Source organism: Rhineura floridana, chromosome 5 (assembly GCF_030035675.1).
Source record: "Rhineura floridana isolate rRhiFlo1 chromosome 5, rRhiFlo1.hap2, whole genome shotgun sequence".
Taxonomy (NCBI): Eukaryota; Metazoa; Chordata; class Lepidosauria; order Squamata; family Rhineuridae; genus Rhineura; species Rhineura floridana.
In genome coordinates this window covers 151,800,201-151,819,106 of record NC_084484.1, presented here as the reverse complement: position 1 = coordinate 151,819,106, position 18,906 = coordinate 151,800,201, and the positions used below count along the sequence as shown (strand labels likewise).

Below are 18,906 nucleotides of genomic sequence, written 5' to 3'. Positions count from 1 at the left end.
AAAAAAAGGGGGGGGGAATAGTTGTCATCTATCCATTAGCTCAGATAAAACTATGCGTAAGGGAGAAAGCGTCGGTATTTTACTGGTTTAGCCAAACACATAAGACAAAGAGGCATCCTCATGTGTACAAACTATATTGTAAATGGAAAGGCCAATTAACAACATAATCCTAAAGCCGTATTTTCATGGATGCATGTAAGTGTTCCTCACTTGCCATCATATATTTATCCTATACTTATGAGGTAAGTCAAGGTAGAAGCCATGGCCAGCCGCAGACACGCCGGGGCCCTTGGGCACCAGCTTGCCCTGGGCCCTGGCACACATGTGCGCATGCAAACATACACGCGTGCGCACGCCCAGGGCCAGCCCCAGACACACTGGAGCCCTTGGGCAAAAGCCTGCCCCAGGCCCCAGCCCTCCGCGACTCGTGCACAGAGAGAGCTTCGGGACTCCACCATTCCCTTCCTTAACTTACCTTGTTCTGCGGTTGCGCACGCAGCAGTGCCCTTAAGAAAGATGGTGGCTGAGGTTTCCCTAAGGAGCTGAAGCCTCTGCCACCATCTTGGTTCATGGCAGGGATGCGAGCGCACAGCAATCCGCGGCAGCAATCCTGCTGCAAATCGCAGAAAGGGAGCAGAGGGCCCCCCAGGGACTCCTGTAGCTTCAAGAGCCCTTGGGCCAGTGCCCCACCTGGCCACCCCTTGGAACCGGCCCTGGTAGAAGCTACAGATTTGCCCATACAGATCAAGGATAATAAGTGATGTGGGATGGAAAATGTTTTAGTATTTTATCTTTTTGTGGAAAATTTTCCATTACATGAGTTCATTAGTAACAATAAATGGATGCCATCTGCAAATAAAACTTATTATGCAAGCTTGGCAGTTTCAAGTTTTTACTTACTAAATATAAATAAACATGCTAAATTAGATCATTCTCTAGGGCAGTGGTTCTTATCCTTTTCCACTGCCAGCACCCCTTGGATTTCCAAAATATGCTGTCGCACCCCCTGAATAAATACTGTTCATTTTAAATTTAATTTAATTTAATTTTAATGTGTGTTTTAGCCTAATTTAGCTAAGCTAAATGACAGTTTTCCAAAATCTTTGGTTGGGCCTTGCACCCCTAGAAAAAGTGTCTCGCACTCCCAGTTAAGAACCACTGCTCTAGAGAGTCAGAATTTTATTTTTTAGATGCAACTAACTAATGCACATTAGCATAATTTAAATAGGAAAATTTTCTGGGAAACCAACAGCCACTTTTTCCTAGCCCATTTGGAGATGTAAAAGAAGCTTATTCCAATGGGGTTTCCAAATGCACACTAGCCTAGCAAGGATGTTTCTAACCAGCCAAGTAAAAGTCCCTGGCTGGGTGGGGGAGATTTAGGCTGCAATCCAATACACACTTACCTGAGAGTAAGTCCCATTTAACCCAAAGGAGCTTACTTCTGAGTAGACATGTATTGGATTGCAGCCTTAGAGTAGATGAATGTTTGGTGGGTTTAAGCACCACTGTGATGTTCATGTATTAGTGTATATATGGTAAGTGCTGTTTGTATAGGAGATACATGGTAAGTGGAATGAAAGAGGAGGGGGGAGTGAATGGGCAATAGAATGCTGGATGATTGGCTGAGTGTTTAGAATAGCTGAGGGTATAAATGGAAGGATGACAGTTAAATCTGGGTGGACGGTGAACGTGAGTGGGTTGTTTTGGTGGGTTTTTGAGAGGAGATTGGGTGGAGAGTTGGTGGATGTAAGGAGAGTGTGGAGTTCGGATTAATACTAAGACCAGTACCTCAGAGATAGATGAAACCATATGCTTAAGTGCCTTTATAAAGTAATCTTGTTATCTCTGTTATTTAATAAATATATTTGGTTTACCAAAGGCCTGATCCTTGGCTGGGGTTGCACAGACCAGAAGGGAGGGTAAGGTAAATACCAAGGCTGAAGGGAAACAGTACAAATGGTGGCAGCGGTGAAGGGGATAATATAACACCACAAGTATTCAGAGCAAACCAGAATTATCTGCATTGATACAAAGGGAGTGGGACAGCTTAAGCACTCAGTCACAGAGGTAACCTGATAGAGAGACTCAGGCAGAGTCTCTGGGAATACTGGTTATAGGACGTGACTGGTGGTGCTGCCTAGCAGGGGGATCTGTTGAGATCTGTGCTAGAGCGGGGAGAGAAACCATAAAAAAGGACAGTCCGGACTGGTGGAGTCCCTGGTGGTGCCTAGTGACAGGCAGTAACCACGAGCAGGTAGGAACCTGACAGGGAGAGCCAGGGAAGGGCGTCACAACCACCACCTGCCATTTCTCCATTTAAAATCCCCTGTCCCAAACCTATCCACATGTGGGTGAAGCAACCCAAATTTAAAGTTTCACCTTGTAAAAAAAGAAAACAAAAAGATAAGAAGCAGTGTTGTCAACATACCTGCAAAGCACAGCCTCTTGCGACTGCTTCATCTGCATTCAGAGTTGTGCTGACGTCTCTGCCAAAGAACTTTCCAATCTTCTCTTTAACAGCTGGAATACGCGTGGCTCCACCTACAATTTCAACAGCATGCACATCATCCACTTTGAGCTCAATTTGGTCCATTAAGGAACGAAGGGGAATCTCTATTTTTTGCAAGAGGTCAGCACACAATTCTTCAAATTGGGATCTGGAAAGAAAAACATGAAGAAAACCAACGTGTGAGGCTTCCTTGGAGCTAGCTAAGACAATGCTCAACAATCTTGACCGCCTTTGTTGGTCACAAGTGAGAGAAACCTTTCTTGCACTTCCATAAATGAGGGACAAAATGGAAACGAAGTAGCTTGCCAAAAACAGAGGACCAGTTCAATCACCCACCCACCCACCCGTTGTGGGAAGAGGAGAAAGAAGATGACTGTATCCTGGCCAGAAGCTGCTCATCTGGTGGGGCAGAGCCACAACATTAGCTTCTCTGAAGTGACATCACTGCTGCTCACTGGGAGGGAGACAGGGGTGAGGTGGTGGAGAGGTTGGAGCTGTGCAGGTGCACCCATGGAGCTAATCTGGTGCTCCCACTAAGATGCACACCCAGCCCCACCTTTCCCCCCGTCTCCCTCTCAAGTAAGCAGCAGCAACGTTGCTGCTGGGAAGCTAGTATTGCAGCTCTGCCCCACCAGGTGAGCCATTTCTGCTCCTGGCCAAGTCAAGACATACACTGGGAAGGGTAAGGAAGGTGCCTCTGTTGGTAACTGCTGTGCATCGCTAGGGAGGCCCACTTTACACGTTTCCTTTCTTTGAAAAAGCTTCCTAAAAAGCACCAACCTTTGTTTGGTTTTTTTGCATGGCAACCTCTTCACAATTTATTCCTTTCCACTACAATTTAACCATATCAAATGAGTTTCTCACCTATTCATCTTTCCAGACACGTCTGTATCATTCATAAAGCATTCAATATTAAGTGGGATATCTGTGCCGTTTGAGCTCATTAGCTTTTTCAGCTTCTCGCACTCCTGATACAAACGAAGAAGGGCACGTATTTTTGATTTTGGATCCAGTTTGTACTTGGCTTGTATTTCAGCACAGAAGTGATCCACTAGTTTTTCATCAAAGTTTTTTCCTCCTAGGAAGGGATCAAAAGCTGTACCAAGCACCTGGTTTGAAGAAAGGAAGGCCATGTTAGTTGTGCCAACACAGCATTATCATTCATATCTGAAATGTTATAGTTATTGATACAAAGGCTAAGCAAATGGGTCTACCAATTGACATTCTTTAATCCAAACATTGGCATCCGTGTGCAAATGGATACAAAGCTCCCACTGAGTGCTAAGTCAATACAGGCAGAACCGGTTTAGTCTCCCCAGATCCCAAAAAGTTATTGCCTTGAGAGAATGCACTCAAATCAAGCAAGTATAATTCTTACGTAAGATTCTGCCAGCAGGAATGGGACTGAATCTTTCCTTCTATTTCCATTGTTCAGGAGTGAGTACAATTGTGCAGCCAGAACAATGTGACAAAGACACAAACAAAGGAACCACACGGTCTACAGAAGGCCCAATAAATCTAAGGAGAGAGGAGGAAACCCCAGAACAGCCCAATTTAGAACTGGGCGAGCTCAGTGGCCAGATAATTCTAAATGTTGTGGGTAGGGAGACAGAGAACTAGGGGGGAGGGTGAATGGAATGGTCAGGAGTGTACCCCCCAGTGGAGCGGAGTTGCACCAATTGCCTCCCAGCAGTGATATCATTGCTGCTTACCAGGAGGGGCAAGGTTAGGCTTCTGTTCACAGTACACTGGCAGAGTCAATCTGGCACTCTCTTCAGTGTGCCCACACAGCCTGAATCTCACCTGTCTCCCTCCTGGTAAACAGCAGTGACACTGCTGCCAGGAGGCTATTGTTGCAGCTCTGCCCCACCAGATGAGCCAATCCTGGGAATGGAGTATCCTGAAAGAGGACATGACAAGAACCCTGTACAAGAGCACTCCACACTGAAACTTTTTGTTGCAGGTCCCACATTTCCATTTCTCTCACTTGAGGTATCTTCATTAATTTAAAAGCTCTTAAATCTATAAACCAACATTTCTCACATTTATACATTTCACTGAGATGTACTGAAATCTTAGTTGAACCACTCAAACCTCTAGTCCTAGCTTACCAGGTGCTGCTTCCTCTCCTATTTGTAACACTTGGTACAGAAGAGTGTGCAGAACCTTCCACCCATCCCAATCTTCAGCTTTCTGCATCAGAATGTTTGGAAAGGACTCTACTTGCTCTGCCTACCTTCACTTTACCCTTGTTAAAAGCGCAGGCGGATGCTTGAAATGCTGTATGACCCATATCAATGAACACCACTAATCGTGGCTTCTCTTCTGGAACTGGAAGGTCCTGCTTGTAAATCCCATAGTTCAAAGCCACTGGAAAAAAAACCAAAAAACAAACCATCGATGTAAGTCAAGCTACTTATCTTAGTTAAAACTAGTATGCCAATGGCACTTCCAAATTGTGCTGGGGCAGTGAAGCAATGCTGCACTGAACAATGGTGTATAATTGGTTAGCACAGTTAGCTTCTGGCTAAAAGGTACTCAAATAAAAATACAGCAGAAAAGATGGAGAACTGATCCAGTCTACCCTTTCTTTCAGCATCCCCAACCATGAAGCCTTGATAAAAAGGTTAACATCTAGTGCCCTTATGAACTCCAGAAGCTGTTTTATGAGCTTACACATCTGTTAGAAGAATTTACATGCTTGGACAATACATTTTTAAAGATACAATTCTTCCTCAGTGCACGCATAGCTATAACCATGCCATAGCGGCAAAATGCGAGAGGAGACTCTTGCTCTATGTGGACAGGAAATAAGTTTCATTTGCTCACCTGCTGTCATATCATTCATTAGCCTGAGACAATTTAATCCCACAACCTGAGCAGCATCCAGCAAAGACCTCCTTTCGGCATCAGTGAAAAAAGATGGAACCTGAAGGAAGCAATTACATATAGGTTTAGAGCAGTGGTTCCCCAACTTTTTTTCCTCCCATGAACCACTTGAAAATTACTGAGGGTCCTGGAGGATGGTTTAATGATTTTCTGCCTGCTGTAGAAATTGCAGTGTGCTGTGTTAGATGCTGTATGTTTTTTACAGACTCGCCACAGACCACATGAAGCTCACAGATCACTGGCGGTCCATAGACCACAGTTTGAGAACCCCTGGTTTTAGAGGGTTACTATGAAGAGAAGTCCTGCTTTCAATACAAATGCTATTTTGTTTTAAAAATACAATCTCATTTGGCTTATTTTGCTCATTTAGTAATTCAAAAGCACACTATTTCAACCCCATGAGAAGCCAGCTTAATCATACACAGTCCCAGTGCAATCATAAGGGTGTGTTTGAGTAAATAAATGGTCTTCAGTTGTGTTTTAAAACATTTGTTTATATGCCATCTTCCCAACTTGCAACTTTCACCACTTTGGAAAGGACTTTAAAATGAATGACACATTTCAGCTACAACCTGCATGTAAGCAAGACCTTGGTTGGAGCAGGACAACAGAAGAAAGGAAACTCCAGTGAAATCTCTTGTGAACTATAAGAAAGAGGAATTGATTTGGAGCCACCATTAGCATTTATCTACATTAAGACTGTTTCACAAGTTACAGAATTCCTACACCAAAGCCAATTCTATGCAAGAATTAATTAAAAAAGTGCAAGACCAGACAAATTTAAATCAAGAGTTAAATGGAGCTACTTACCGAAATAACACAATCTGATACAGCCTTTTTGAGGTTATTCTCAGCAGTCTCCTTCAGTTTAGTCAGCAGCATAGCAGTTATCTGCTCCACACTAAATAAATGTTCTTCATCCATGTACATAACCTGCAGAAATAAAACAAGATAGGGGCAACTACTGCAACATTCAAAGTGTAGCAAAACCAAATCTACTATTATTTTTAGATGCTAATCAGCAAGCATTCTTTCTCCAGATTTTTTGTTTTTAAAATCATTTTGTATTGCACGTCTGAAAAACAAAGCAATCTGTTGATTAACATCACCCAGTCTGTGTAAATGGCAAAATCCCCAGAGAATGTGAGATGGCAATGGACAGGAGACCAAGACCCAAGGAACAGACTAAAATATTAGAAAAACATTTCTGCTGTGATGTTCAGATGTAATGACAAACCGTGGCTAATCATGATGGAATGAGTAGCAGGGAGCCTTGCTCCTTTCATCCCATCCAGCATGACTGCAAGAAGATCGGAAACTTCTGCTTCCAATTCAATTAACCACTGTTTAGTGTTATGTCCAGAAATAACTGTGGGAAGTCTTAACAATGGTTTGCTGATACAAGCCAGCTTCATAAATTACTGTTTGAAATTGGCTTGTTTTGAATGAGCCATACATTAAAGCTTAGCCACAGTTTGTCAGGTTTAAACAACACAAGCTAAAAAGCTGATTGGCCGTACCTGCAAACCCCCTTTTGGCTGAGTCAGGTCTTTGCCTGTCCCATACCTGACATTATATATTGTGTAGGGTAGATGGACATGGCTTGGCCCACAGGCCAGAGATACCCTACGCTTGGCTTAGTGTTATATCCAAACCCAGGATTTGCGTTATCTCACTTCAGGTAACCCATGAGCTGCAGCCATGGTTTGCTCTCAATGTAGCGTAATGTACCCCCACTTACCTTATTAAATGAGAGTTACAAAAACAACTGCTACTAATTTTCAGTGAAATGTGTATATGAATCTAAGTGTCTATGGATTGTTTTACACACTGAAACAACTCCGGCAGAAGCTGAAAGCAGTTTCAGCAAAATTACCACTCATCAAAAACTGCAGACGTTCTACTGTAGGCAAGAAAGGTTAAGCCACTAAGCTATTTTGTCTACTGAGTGTTACCTTGCAAGAGAAATTAATTATAGAAACCAGGAAGCTGTAAATGCAATAATAGTATGTTTACCTTTATTCCAACATTTCCATTTTCCATTGGAATTACAGAGTAGCTCAAATGCTCTTTCTCCTTCTGAATAAAAGGATCATTAAATGTACGGCCATGAAATCTCTTGAAGTTAAACACCGTGTTCTTTGCATGGGTAATTAGCTGCAAGAGGGAAGGGAGAAAAAAAGATGACTGGTCTTCTTGGCAAAAAATAGCTCAGAAACAATAAAGGCAAAACTACTGTCAATGATAAACCAAGGAAAGGCATGTTTCAAATTACAGTTCTTACTAGTAGTTAAAGCACTGGAGAGGACAAGTGACCTTCTAGAGCTGTTGGACTCCCAACTCCCATCAGCCCAAGCCAACATGACCAATCGTCAGGAATGACAGAGATCATAGTCCAACCACATCTCAAGGGCACCATGTTGGATACCCCTGGTTCAAGGCAAGGCAAGCGTGACTGGCAGGGGGAAGAACAATGAAGGTTTTCAGTCCTTTCCCTAATTTCATCTCTACATATTCAACCAAAGAAGCTGGCCCAGCATATGTGCTGCACTTTATACTTCCCCATACAAATGGGATAGTCACTCCTTTAGATAAAGAGAAGTAAAAGAGTGCCCTTGGGGATATTGGATGGTGGGGAGGTTGAATCTGTTCCATGACCCCTCCTTTCTGCACAGATCTATCTGACATTGCTTCTTGGTCATGCTAGAAGAGAGGCCATTTCCCCCCAAACCACACCCACCTGCCAATCAACTGACATCACTGGGTGATGTCAGCTGATGGTCAGGGTACATGGGTGGGGTTCAATCCTTCTGGGTGTTGATTTGCTAGCACATTCTCTAAGGGGAACAACTGTGGGTGGGGAGATAAAGACCTGGCCCAAAAGCTTCCCACCCCTATGCTAGAACATGAGGGAATGTTGAAAACTGGCTTTGATAGACAGATTGATAATATATGTAGCATCATCAGTTTACCTGTGCTTTAAAAAATAACAGCCAAAAGGTAACAGGTCATGGTCCAATTTGAGAAGAGTTTCTCAGTCACTCCATAGTCCCATCTGTGTTGAAAAGAGCCGTGTGAAGGGCCCCATCCAGTATTTGCCTCTGTCTAGTTTAAGAAAAGATCTTCTTGATCAGGATCAGGCCAGTGGCCCATCTAGTCCAGCATCCTATTGTCACAGTGGCCAACCAGATACCTATGCAAGCCTGCAACAGGACCTGAGCACAACAGTCATCTCCCCACTTGTGATTCCCAGCAACTGGCATTCAGAAGCATACTGCCTCCAACATTATAGTTTTGGCAACCCACATTTTAAGAGGCACAATGGGTAATTTTCTTCTATTTTGCTACAGATGTCTGGGTTTTCAAAGCAACTGCTTTAATAAATCCCAGTGTCATTTAATTGTTGTAAACCGCCCAGAGAGCTTCGGATATGGGGCAGTATACAAATGCAACAAATAAACAAACAAATAAATAAATTTGCTTTGCTCTTATCCAGAAGATGACTTACCTGATTTTTGGCAGACACTCCAATTGCCCTGTTTTTGGACCCAAATGACACCACTGACCTGAAAAAGAGATTAATCCACCAGTGATTATAAAATACAAAGCACAATTAGCCACCCTGAGTGCCCTGTTGTAGGGTAGAAGGGCGGGATAGAAATATTTTAAATAAATAAATTAAATTAAATTAAATTGTCATTGGTTGGTATGCTTATTAAACAAATGCAAAAGACACGTAACATTTGAGGGCTTATTTGATATTGCACCATGACTCTAAAGACGTGTAAATGCTTCCATGAGTGGGATCTGAATTTTTAGAGCAGTTCATGCCTTACCAACAGTAGCTGTCTATGTTACTAGAGTGGAGACAGTAGAAAATTAACTTCTGCTCACACCTTTACAAAGATTTCCTTTCCACACAGATATATGCATTTGTTATGGCATGTAAATGCATTCAAATGACCTAAGTCCCAACAGATCTGCACCATATAGGACAATTGCTACTTAAAATTTGACAATGGTGATAATTCAAAATGTGTAAGAGCTGGAATTTTCCACATTTGATCTCAGGATCAAAGACTGCTTGAAAGAAATCCCTGAGGTGTTAAGGTGTTCAAAAGTGGTAATTTAATCATGACTGAAAACAAAAATCAGACAGTGAGCTCTCAGTAATGCAAATGGCAGTAAGAGGTATTATGAAAACAGCAGTCCTGGGTTGAATCCGTCCCTTCCATATTGTACAGTAAAATGTATGTATGTCCTGATGGCACCAGACTGTATTTCTACACTCACCTGTGGTGGGGTCCAAGGGTGTGAAACAAAGTTAGTGAAACAAACTATATGATGCCACCAGGATTTTTTAAAAGATTAAATATTGTAAACTTATTTTCAAGTATATAAAGCTTTTTGGACCAGCAGAAAAACTGCTGTGGGCACCAGTAACCAGATGATTGCCATGTGGGTGTGGCATAACACAAAACAGTTGCTGTAATAATAAAAATAAAATAATAATAATGGGTTACAGATTTAAAAATACAAAGTGTACATAAAACTGCTATGTGAGGGGGGGATGGCATAACACAAAATTAGAGAATAGTCTTTGGTTCCCCCCCCCCCAAAAAAACCTCACGCTCGCCATGGGAAGTCAGCTATGTCCTGCTGTTCCTGATTGTGGAGGTTACACAATATTGATTTCTCCCTCACACAGTGATGCTATTGCTGACTAACAACAGGGAGCATTCCCCAGTTCCAGGAAAGATATACAAAGATGGCCATGTCACACTCGGGCACATATGAATCTCCCTCTCACTCATACACACACAGACACACCTCAATTTCTCTCAGACCACACATGCACTCCCCCTCACACACACAGCCAACACATACATCTCTCCCTCTCTCACACATATGGGAATTTCAGGGGGGGGTGCTATGGGAGGGTGGGCCAAGTAAAATGCTGAAAGAGAGGAGCAAGCTAATTTCTCACAAAAATGAGAAGAGCTGTGTTTATACATTTTGCCTCATATCTAGAGTTTTACTTTTTTTTTTAAAAAAAAAGGCAGCTGGGAATCTGGGGATTATATCTGGGGGCAAAAAAGAAGGCTGTGGGTACCCGATACAAAGGATGCCATTACACTTACAATCTCTTAAAACTGAACTCTGTCAAATACACTGGTCCAATTATTACATTATGATCCCAGTCCAATAAACCAAGGCAGATCGGGCTGGGAATGAACTTTCCATTTTCACCTGTTCTTCCCTTGAGCACCTAGCTTTAGTGAAGATTTCTTAGTTTCTTAAACTATACTTTCCCATGACATCTAAACTGATGAAATTGTGCCTTCAGAGCTCCCTCTAAACTGGAATACTGAGAAAGAGCAAGAAAGGAATGCTCCCATACAGCTCTTCCTACTGGTGCAATAAATCATACTTTTAGGAATTTTCTATGGAAACAAGGACATATCTTTTTTGAGTATTATGAATATGGCACAATACATCCCATACTGTACTGTTCTTACGAGAATGATATTGGGGGCCTGCAGCTACTGATGCCATCATGTATATCACAGGCCCACCTGAATGATACTGTATTCTCCTATTTTTTATGCTCTTTAAATACCTGTAATTTGATTAGTTCTCAAATTATGACCAAGCATTCTCTGGAAACAAATAAGGATGCTTCTTTCACATACATAACAAAGGTTATCCATTAAAACAGATAATGTTGCATATAATTGGTTGTGATGGGGCAAGATACCATCACCCGATTTCCTCCCACCCCATGGAGAGGCTCTGGGGGAGGGAATGGTACAGGGTTGCAAGAGAAATATAAAGTTCTACACAAACTGCAATACACCCTCCAAGGTAACACTAACAGTGTTAAGAGCCCTGCTGGATCAGGCCCATGGTCCATCTAGCCCAGCGTTCTGTCCTCACAGTGGCCAACCAGATGCCTATAGGAAACCCACAAGCCGGACCTGAGTGCAACAGTGCTCTACCCACTTGTGATTCCTAGCAACTGGCATTAGGCATACTGGCTCCAACGGCAGAAGTGGAACATGTTCTATTCAGAAGTAACATACTTTAGGGATTGCACTTTAAATGAAAACACTGACTATATACACATCATTTTATTAGCAGTTTTATACACCCTATTATAGAACCCTGAATTCCTGGGAGAAGGGGCATAATAAACAAATGATTTTAAAAAAAACCAAACAGCTAGCAGTAGCAGCCTACTGACCTGAGTAAGTATCCTGTTACATGCCACCATTAAACCACAGAACATGAAACTATATTTTATTATTTCTGCACAACACAGAACCTTATGACACCTTAAAAACTAACACATTTATTACTGCTTAAGCTTTACATACTAAATTCCACTTTGCTGGATGCAAGAGGATGAGATTCAAGTATCTCTGGATGCCCCTTTCCAAACTGAAAATTCCTCACCTCAGCAAGGGAGGCTCACCTGGCCATCTCTGCAGTCTTCAGCATCAGGTAGATTTGTTCACCTAGGCCTTTTAAATTACCATGCAGTCCGACTCTCTGAGTTTTTATATCTGTGTTCAAATTTCAGGGATCCACTGAGTTTTGTTTTGACTTTATGCTTTTATATTAAACTTTGTATTTAAATGGGATTTCCCCCCCACTTATTATTGCAAGCCACCCAGAGAACTTTATGTTATGGTCTGGCATACAAACACCACAAATTATTTATTAATATTCATAATAATGTCCCTAGTCTTCCACCATTATGGGTATCCCGAAGGTGTGGTTGAGCCTGTCTACCCTTTCTCTTAAAGGCCACACAAGCTCTACCCTTGTGCTCTACCCTATTCAGATGGTCAGGTATTCATTTGCTTGCACCCTCCATCTCAATGTAGGAGAGAAGACTCCAGAAGGTTCCAGATCCTAGTCTAAAGTAGGATCAATCTTCTCATAGCTGTTCAGGACCCCACAGGCTCTTTCTTCAAACTGCCTGAGCACCAAGTAGATGAAAACTGCTGGGGAGGGGGGGAGATGGGGGATGCATAAGCCACAGTAAGTCAGAGAATTGTGAGTAGGCACTGCAGCATCACCTCTACCCCTCCCTCTTCAATCAAGAAACCAGAAAAAATGCAATATTCAACATCTCTCTGTAATCTTACCATACACACACGCACACACTACAAACCAATAGGAGTATCTGGGATCATTTTCCCCTGTGATGCACTTTCTAATTTCCATACATGAGATTTGGGTGGGAATGACAAACGAGACTTAAAATAAGAAGCAGTAATAATGAGAATGCGACAAAGTTGAGATTTTTAGGCAAAATATATAAATGTGTGAAATAATGAACATCCACCATGCTCTGCGCAGCTCTGACGTCTTGGACAGAATGAAGTTCACCCCTAAAGCACCCCGATTTGGGAGCAAACCCTCATTTAATTCAGCACTGCAGGATTTGCTTCTGGGAAACACCTCACAACTGCAATCCTATGCCCAGTTACTTAAGAGCAAGCGCCACTAAAACTCAACTGGTTCCCTTCTAAGGATTTATACTTACTTGGAAGTAAAGGGTTCCTACTCGGAGGAAGGGCAGGTTATATAAAATAAATGCTATTGAAATTGACGTGGTGACAATTAGGGCTGTAAAAAGGAATAGAAGTCTGGTTTTCACGTGCGTGGGGAGCAACAGAAGACCCACCCTGCTCACTTTTTCAAAAAGAGATTCTCACAGACAAAGATTTATTGCCTAATGTCCATCTACTTGCGAGTAAGGCCTATACAACTCAGCTTATATGCAAGAAAGATGCTAGGATCACCAAGTGATACATAAGCTTTCATGGATTAAAGCCCCCTTCATCAGACGCATGAATCGTTATCCTAAATTAAAACATGTAGACTGTGCATGTGTGCAAACATGCAAATATTTTGAGCTTTGCATAAACCATACATTCATTTCTTTCATGACTGAACAAACCCAATTCTAGCCTTGGCTGAAGCCTGGGAGATTCGGATCCGAGCTGCCCGTTACTTACGGAGTGCATCGGTCACTGAACTCGTTGGCCACCGTTTCTATGCCGCCGGCTTTGGCCACCGCGATGTAGCAACTCTGCGAGCCCAGGTCAAAGCCCACCACAGCCATGACTGGGCTCCTTTAACACCGGCCGCTCCTGGAAGGCAAATCCCTCTCTGCCTTGCAATATCACCTCGCCAAAAATATGGGGTGGAACGGGAACCGCCTCCCTCTGCGCGACCCACTGCAGGTAGAATCCGTGCTCAGCCACAGCCGCACCCTCCTCTCCCCGCGCGCGAAAATCTCTGCCTCCAGACGAAAGGCTTAAATATGACAATAGGCAGAAGTTTCCAGAAACTGCGACAGCTCCTCGCCGGCTCCACGTGCGGCTTCCGCTTCCGCCTTCCACGGGCGTCTCGAAACCTCCCAACCAATGGCGGGGCCTGGAATCTGGTGACGTCTGCCGTTGTCAGGGCGACGGCGGACGCCGCGCATCTCCAGTCTTTCAAGAACGTTCCAGCCTGACGCAGGTAAGAGGCGTAGACAAGGGAGTTCATGTAAGGGCATGCGCAAGTTTTTCGTGGGTGTTATTTCTTTACTACGTGTTGTTAAATGGGACGGGAAATAAAATTATCCAAGGTTATAAAAAGATGCTCTCAACTTATCGGGGGGGGGGGGGTGTATTCACTACATTTTGGGTTCTTTGAAAAAAAAAGAAATGGACTGCCTTCAAGTCGATTCCGACTTATGGGCGACCCTATGAATAGGGTTTTCATGGTAAGCGGTATTCGGAGGAGGTTTACCATTGCCTCCCTCTGAGGCTAAGAGGCAGTGACTGGCCCAAGGTCACCCAATGAGCTTCACGGCTGTGTGGGGATTCGAACCCTGGTCTCCCATTGTTATCATTATAGATAGAAAAGTGGTTTATGTTTGCAAAAATGTTACTAATTTGCGGATTTCTTAGTTTTCTCTGTTTGTTTTAGTCTTCCCATTATTTGTCTCCTGTGTAATTTTAGTTCTGTTTTATTATTGGTCAATGTGATTGTTGTTCTCTTTTCCTCTCTCTGTACTTGGAGTATCACCACTCCCACCCACTTACTATAAAATTGTTATACACAGAGCAGTAATATAATGTTTACTCTGAAGTAAATCCACCGAATTCAGTTGAATTTCCTCCCTAGAATCATGAGAGTTTAGAGTTGTAAGGGATCTTCGAGACCATAGTCTAACCCTCTGCTTAATACAAGAATCTTGCAACTGTAGCATCACTGACACAGAGAGATGGCTGTCCAGCCTCTGCTTAAATACTTCCAGCAAAGGAGAACTCCCTTCCACCCAAGGCAGACTTTTCCACTGATGAACAGCTCTCACCGTTAGGAAGTTTCCATAATGTTTAACTGAAATATACTTGCCTGCAATTTGTACTCATTAATTCTGGTCCTGCAGTCAGTCTGGAGCAATAATGAACAAATCTCCCATCTTCTGCATGACAGCCTTCACATATTTGAAGTCTGCTATCATGTCACCCCTTAATCTTTTCATGTCCATATTGGACAAACCTCACTTTTTCAATCCTTCCTCACAGAAATTGTTATCAGATTCTCACTCTTCTGGTCATTCTCATCTGGACAAGTTCATTTGTCAATACCCTTCTAAAAATGTTGCACCCCAAATTGGAGATAGTTCTTCAGATGCTGCCTGACCAGCCTAGAAAAGGAAAGAACTGTTACTTTTGTGATCAGGATATTATGGTACTATTAACGCAGCTTAAGATGTTGTTGTTGTTGTTGTTATTAACTTGTTACTTGAAGGTCTCCAAGTGACTTACAACAATGTTAAAAACAAAAGCAAATATAATATAAAACAAAACAATAAAAGCAACAACACCTCATACATCTACAGAAAGCTTTAGCTGCATACTAATAACAAACAACATCATCTCAGTCTGTCAAATGCTTTGGAAAAAAGCTAAGTCTTTACCTGGTGCCGAAAAGATGTCAATGAGGGCACCAGGCACTGGGGAGCATATTCCACCGATGGGGAGCCAGAGTAGCTTTTTTAGCAGCTAGATCACACTGATGGTGGTAGTCAGCTTGTGATCAACTAACAGTGCAATCCAATATATGTCTACTCAGCAGTAAGTTCCAGTAGGTTCAATGGGATATGAGTGTAGCTGACTGTGTATTAGATACGGAGACTTTACAAAAAGGGGCAGAGCAATCCAACTCATGGGAAGCCAGCGGAAGAGGTGCCAGCGGAGGAGGAACCGGTGGGAAGTTCTGTGGCATCCATTTACCATGCAGGAGCTGGAGGCCAGCTAAAAATCCGCTCGGCCAGGAGCTGTGTGCACAAATGGAAAAGAAAAAGCTGGCTCTCACGAATACCCCTACTGGCAAGTAAGCACTCGCCATTGACTTCCATTAGAATTATTTTCCTAGACCAACTTTTTTCTCAGTATGACTTTGGCACTCTGAACAGGAGTTGGATGTCATGTAAGTCCCCCCCCCCAAGCTCCTCCTCCAACACATCCCTGGAATGCCCCTTTTTTGTGCCTTATGCTGGCTTCTGCTAGCACCCCTTCTGCCAGGCTGGGCTTGCCTGGCGGACCCACAGCTGAGCCGGCAGGATCCCAGCTTCGCTGTTGCGGAGGGGTTTCTGCTGGTGGAGCCCAACAGAATCAGGACCCTTCCAGCTCAGCTGGGGGTCCACCATATCCAACTCGCCTCAGGCTGGCATAAATATGAGTTGGATTGTGCCCTACCTTGTTTAACCATAAACCTATTAAGCTATTTCACACCCAGTCTATTGATTTCAGTAAGACTGCTTTCATGTACTATGTTTTTGACTCCAATCCAAGGGCTCTAACTTAAGTGGTTTCTTAATTAGGTTGACATTTTCTAAATTTTACCTCTTTTTGTTTTTTTACACTGAAAGCAACATTTTGGACCACTTCAGTTAGTAGTACAACATATCATTGTGTGTTATAGCACCAGGATGTGTTTTTGCTGAAAATTAAGAGATAAAAAGAACAGAGAACATTATTTCTGAAAAATCTATTCACAATTGGTAAGTATTAGTGATTGAAGGTTGTAATTACTGAGTGTTGGTGAAAATGTTATTTTAAAAAGACAATAAATTTTTACAAGGTTTTTATCGGACAATTTATTTTACTATGTCACTATTTCATGATGTTTGTTTTAAAAAACAAAGGCTGTTGCTGTTTAATAATGGCATCAAACTTGGGGAAATCTCTCTGAAGCTCAAGTCAGAATACAAGGGGAGCTCTAACCACATGGAAAACACTGGCGTTTGCCACTTCTTTAAGAAGGAACAAGCTTGTCTCTATTTCTTAAGATTTTTAGGAAAGCCTATTCAGTTACTTGGATGGGCAACAATCCTTCCTTCCAGCTCAGCTTGTAGAACTTGTTTTCATTTCTTGAGCATGATAATGTAATAATAGTTACTATGAGCATATGCAGAGTGTCTTTCTTATGTCATTAGCCACAGCAAATAAACATCTGGGATACAAACAGAGGCCTTTTAGGTCAGGATATGGCTGTCCAGAACATGTATCCTACCACTTTGCTATAGCCCTTCCGCATTTAAAAAAGTATATTTTAAAATTGTTCTTTTCAATTAACTAATACATATACAGCATACCTAGGGTAGAACCACACCATGCATTTAAAGAACATTCAACAAACATTTGAAGCACATGAATCCCACCACAGAATTGTGGGAACTGTAGTTTGTTAAGGGTGGTGGGAACTATAACTGTGAGGGGGAAACTACACTTCCCAGGATTCTTTGGGAGAAGGTGAGCTGGGTATGAATTAAATGTGTTATGTGCATCTGCATTACTTCATAAACTTTGCTTGCGTATAAATTATTTTAATTATTTTTTAAAATGGAAATCAGCTACAAAGTTTACTTGATGACCATGGGCTACTCACCATCTCTCAGTCCAATCTGCCTCTCAGAGTGACCATGGGGACCATGACCACCCCAAGCAAGAAGGGCACATTTAGGTCACTGATTCATAGGGTCGCCATAAGTCGTAGTCGAGTTGGAGGCACATAACAACAACAAATAATGTAAAATCTGATACATATTGAGACATAATATGAAGAAATATTTATTTATTAGATTTATATCCCACCCTTCCTCCCAGCATGAATTCCATAGATGGGAGGAAGGGAGGGATATACATTTAATCAATCGATCAATAACAAATTTAATAATAAATAGAATTATTTACATGACCTGTAAAGATATTTATAGTGCAATCCTATGCAAGTCCTAATGTATTCAATGTGCCTTGCCCAAACAGGGAAACGTGCACAGAACTGCAACCTCAAGTGATAAGGAACGTCACTCACCCAACCAAAATTTAGAATCAAGCCACTTTAAGCTGTTTTGCAAGTGTTTTATACTGGTTTTATGGTTATTAGATTTTAAATGGATTTATTTGCTGTTGTGAGCTGCCTTGGTTTCCAATCCTACTGTAATGAACCATCCCAGATAATGGCTTAAAATATGCATAAATTATGCTGAAATCATTTTATTTATTTATTTAAAATATTTCTATCCCGCCCTTCTACCCTATAATAGGGCACTCAGGGTGGCTTCCAAAAATAAAATCAAACACATACATAATAAAATTGTAAACAATAAAATCACAAAAACATTAAAATAAATTAAAATACATAAAATACAATTAAAATACATAAAATACTATATGAAGGTATACATATATATACACACACACACACCCCTATAAATATATATAGGGAGTGGTACTAAAGGGGACTACAAAGGTAAAATTTAATGTAGAAGGCATACAATCATAAAATCAGTGTCAGGCTCTACCTTCAGTCCCTTCCAAAGGCTCTCTGGAACAAGATCGTTTTCAGAAGTCTCCGAAAAACCATCAGGGACTGCTTAGTAAGAAAAGGAGTAGTTTAAAACTGCCCCCCCTTTTTCCTCTGTTTCCTGAATAAAGGTGTAATTTTCCTATGAAAACAGTTGGAACAGACATAAAGATAAGACGTCTGGGCAGACGACCAAAGTGTTATGTTAACTGTCAACATGAAGTAAGAGGAAGTTCCTTTGAGGTGAAGTTAAGCTAACTAGCTGAGAAAGGAAAACCCACTAGGGGTGTCTGGTTAATGACCTGATGGACAGCCTGGTGAGGTTGCATAGAGAGATGTAGCAAAAAGGCAGATAAGGCCATGGGACTACGTCTTCCCTTAGGTAAGAAAGTGTATAAAAGGCTATGTTTTATAGCACTCATTACCCTTCAGTTCTTCTGGAGTGGGGGGTCAAAGAAAGCAGGAGAACCATTCATCTATTCCATTCATGACATCTGATGGGTGATGTATCATGACATGTATTTTATGTACTTTGCAACTCTGGCTCTGTTAGAGTTTAACTCAGTCCTTATCTATAGTTACTTGTTTTAACTAAGATGTGCCTTCAGTGTCTTATACTTTGATGT

At 42.0% G+C, this 18,906-nt stretch overlaps 2 protein-coding genes across 3 annotated transcripts in view; one reads left to right on the top strand and one right to left on the bottom strand.

Moving 5' to 3' along the window:
- The window catches only part of HSPH1 (heat shock protein family H (Hsp110) member 1), a 28,495-nt gene extending 14,652 nt beyond the window's left edge, over positions 1-13,843 (bottom strand). The window contains exons 1-8 of the mRNA XM_061628458.1: positions 13,432-13,843; positions 8,910-8,967; positions 7,418-7,558; positions 6,212-6,334; positions 5,342-5,441; positions 4,749-4,882; positions 3,377-3,621; positions 2,432-2,660 (exon numbers count right to left, since the gene is read on the bottom strand). Of these exons, the coding sequence (XP_061484442.1) occupies positions 2,432-2,660; positions 3,377-3,621; positions 4,749-4,882; positions 5,342-5,441; positions 6,212-6,334; positions 7,418-7,558; positions 8,910-8,967; positions 13,432-13,538 (1,137 nt within the window). The 5' untranslated portion in view covers positions 13,539-13,843. The remainder of the gene's footprint in view (positions 1-2,431; positions 2,661-3,376; positions 3,622-4,748; positions 4,883-5,341; positions 5,442-6,211; positions 6,335-7,417; positions 7,559-8,909; positions 8,968-13,431) is intronic.
- Positions 13,844-13,846: 3 nt separating this feature from the next.
- The window catches only part of B3GLCT (beta 3-glucosyltransferase), a 168,801-nt gene continuing 163,741 nt past the window's right edge, over positions 13,847-18,906 (top strand). The window contains exon 1 of one of the 2 annotated variants that reach the window (XM_061628461.1): positions 13,847-13,939. The gene's annotated coding sequence lies outside the window, so the exon portion shown is untranslated. The remainder of the gene's footprint in view (positions 13,940-18,906) is intronic. The other variant, XM_061628463.1, reaches the window with a different exon arrangement.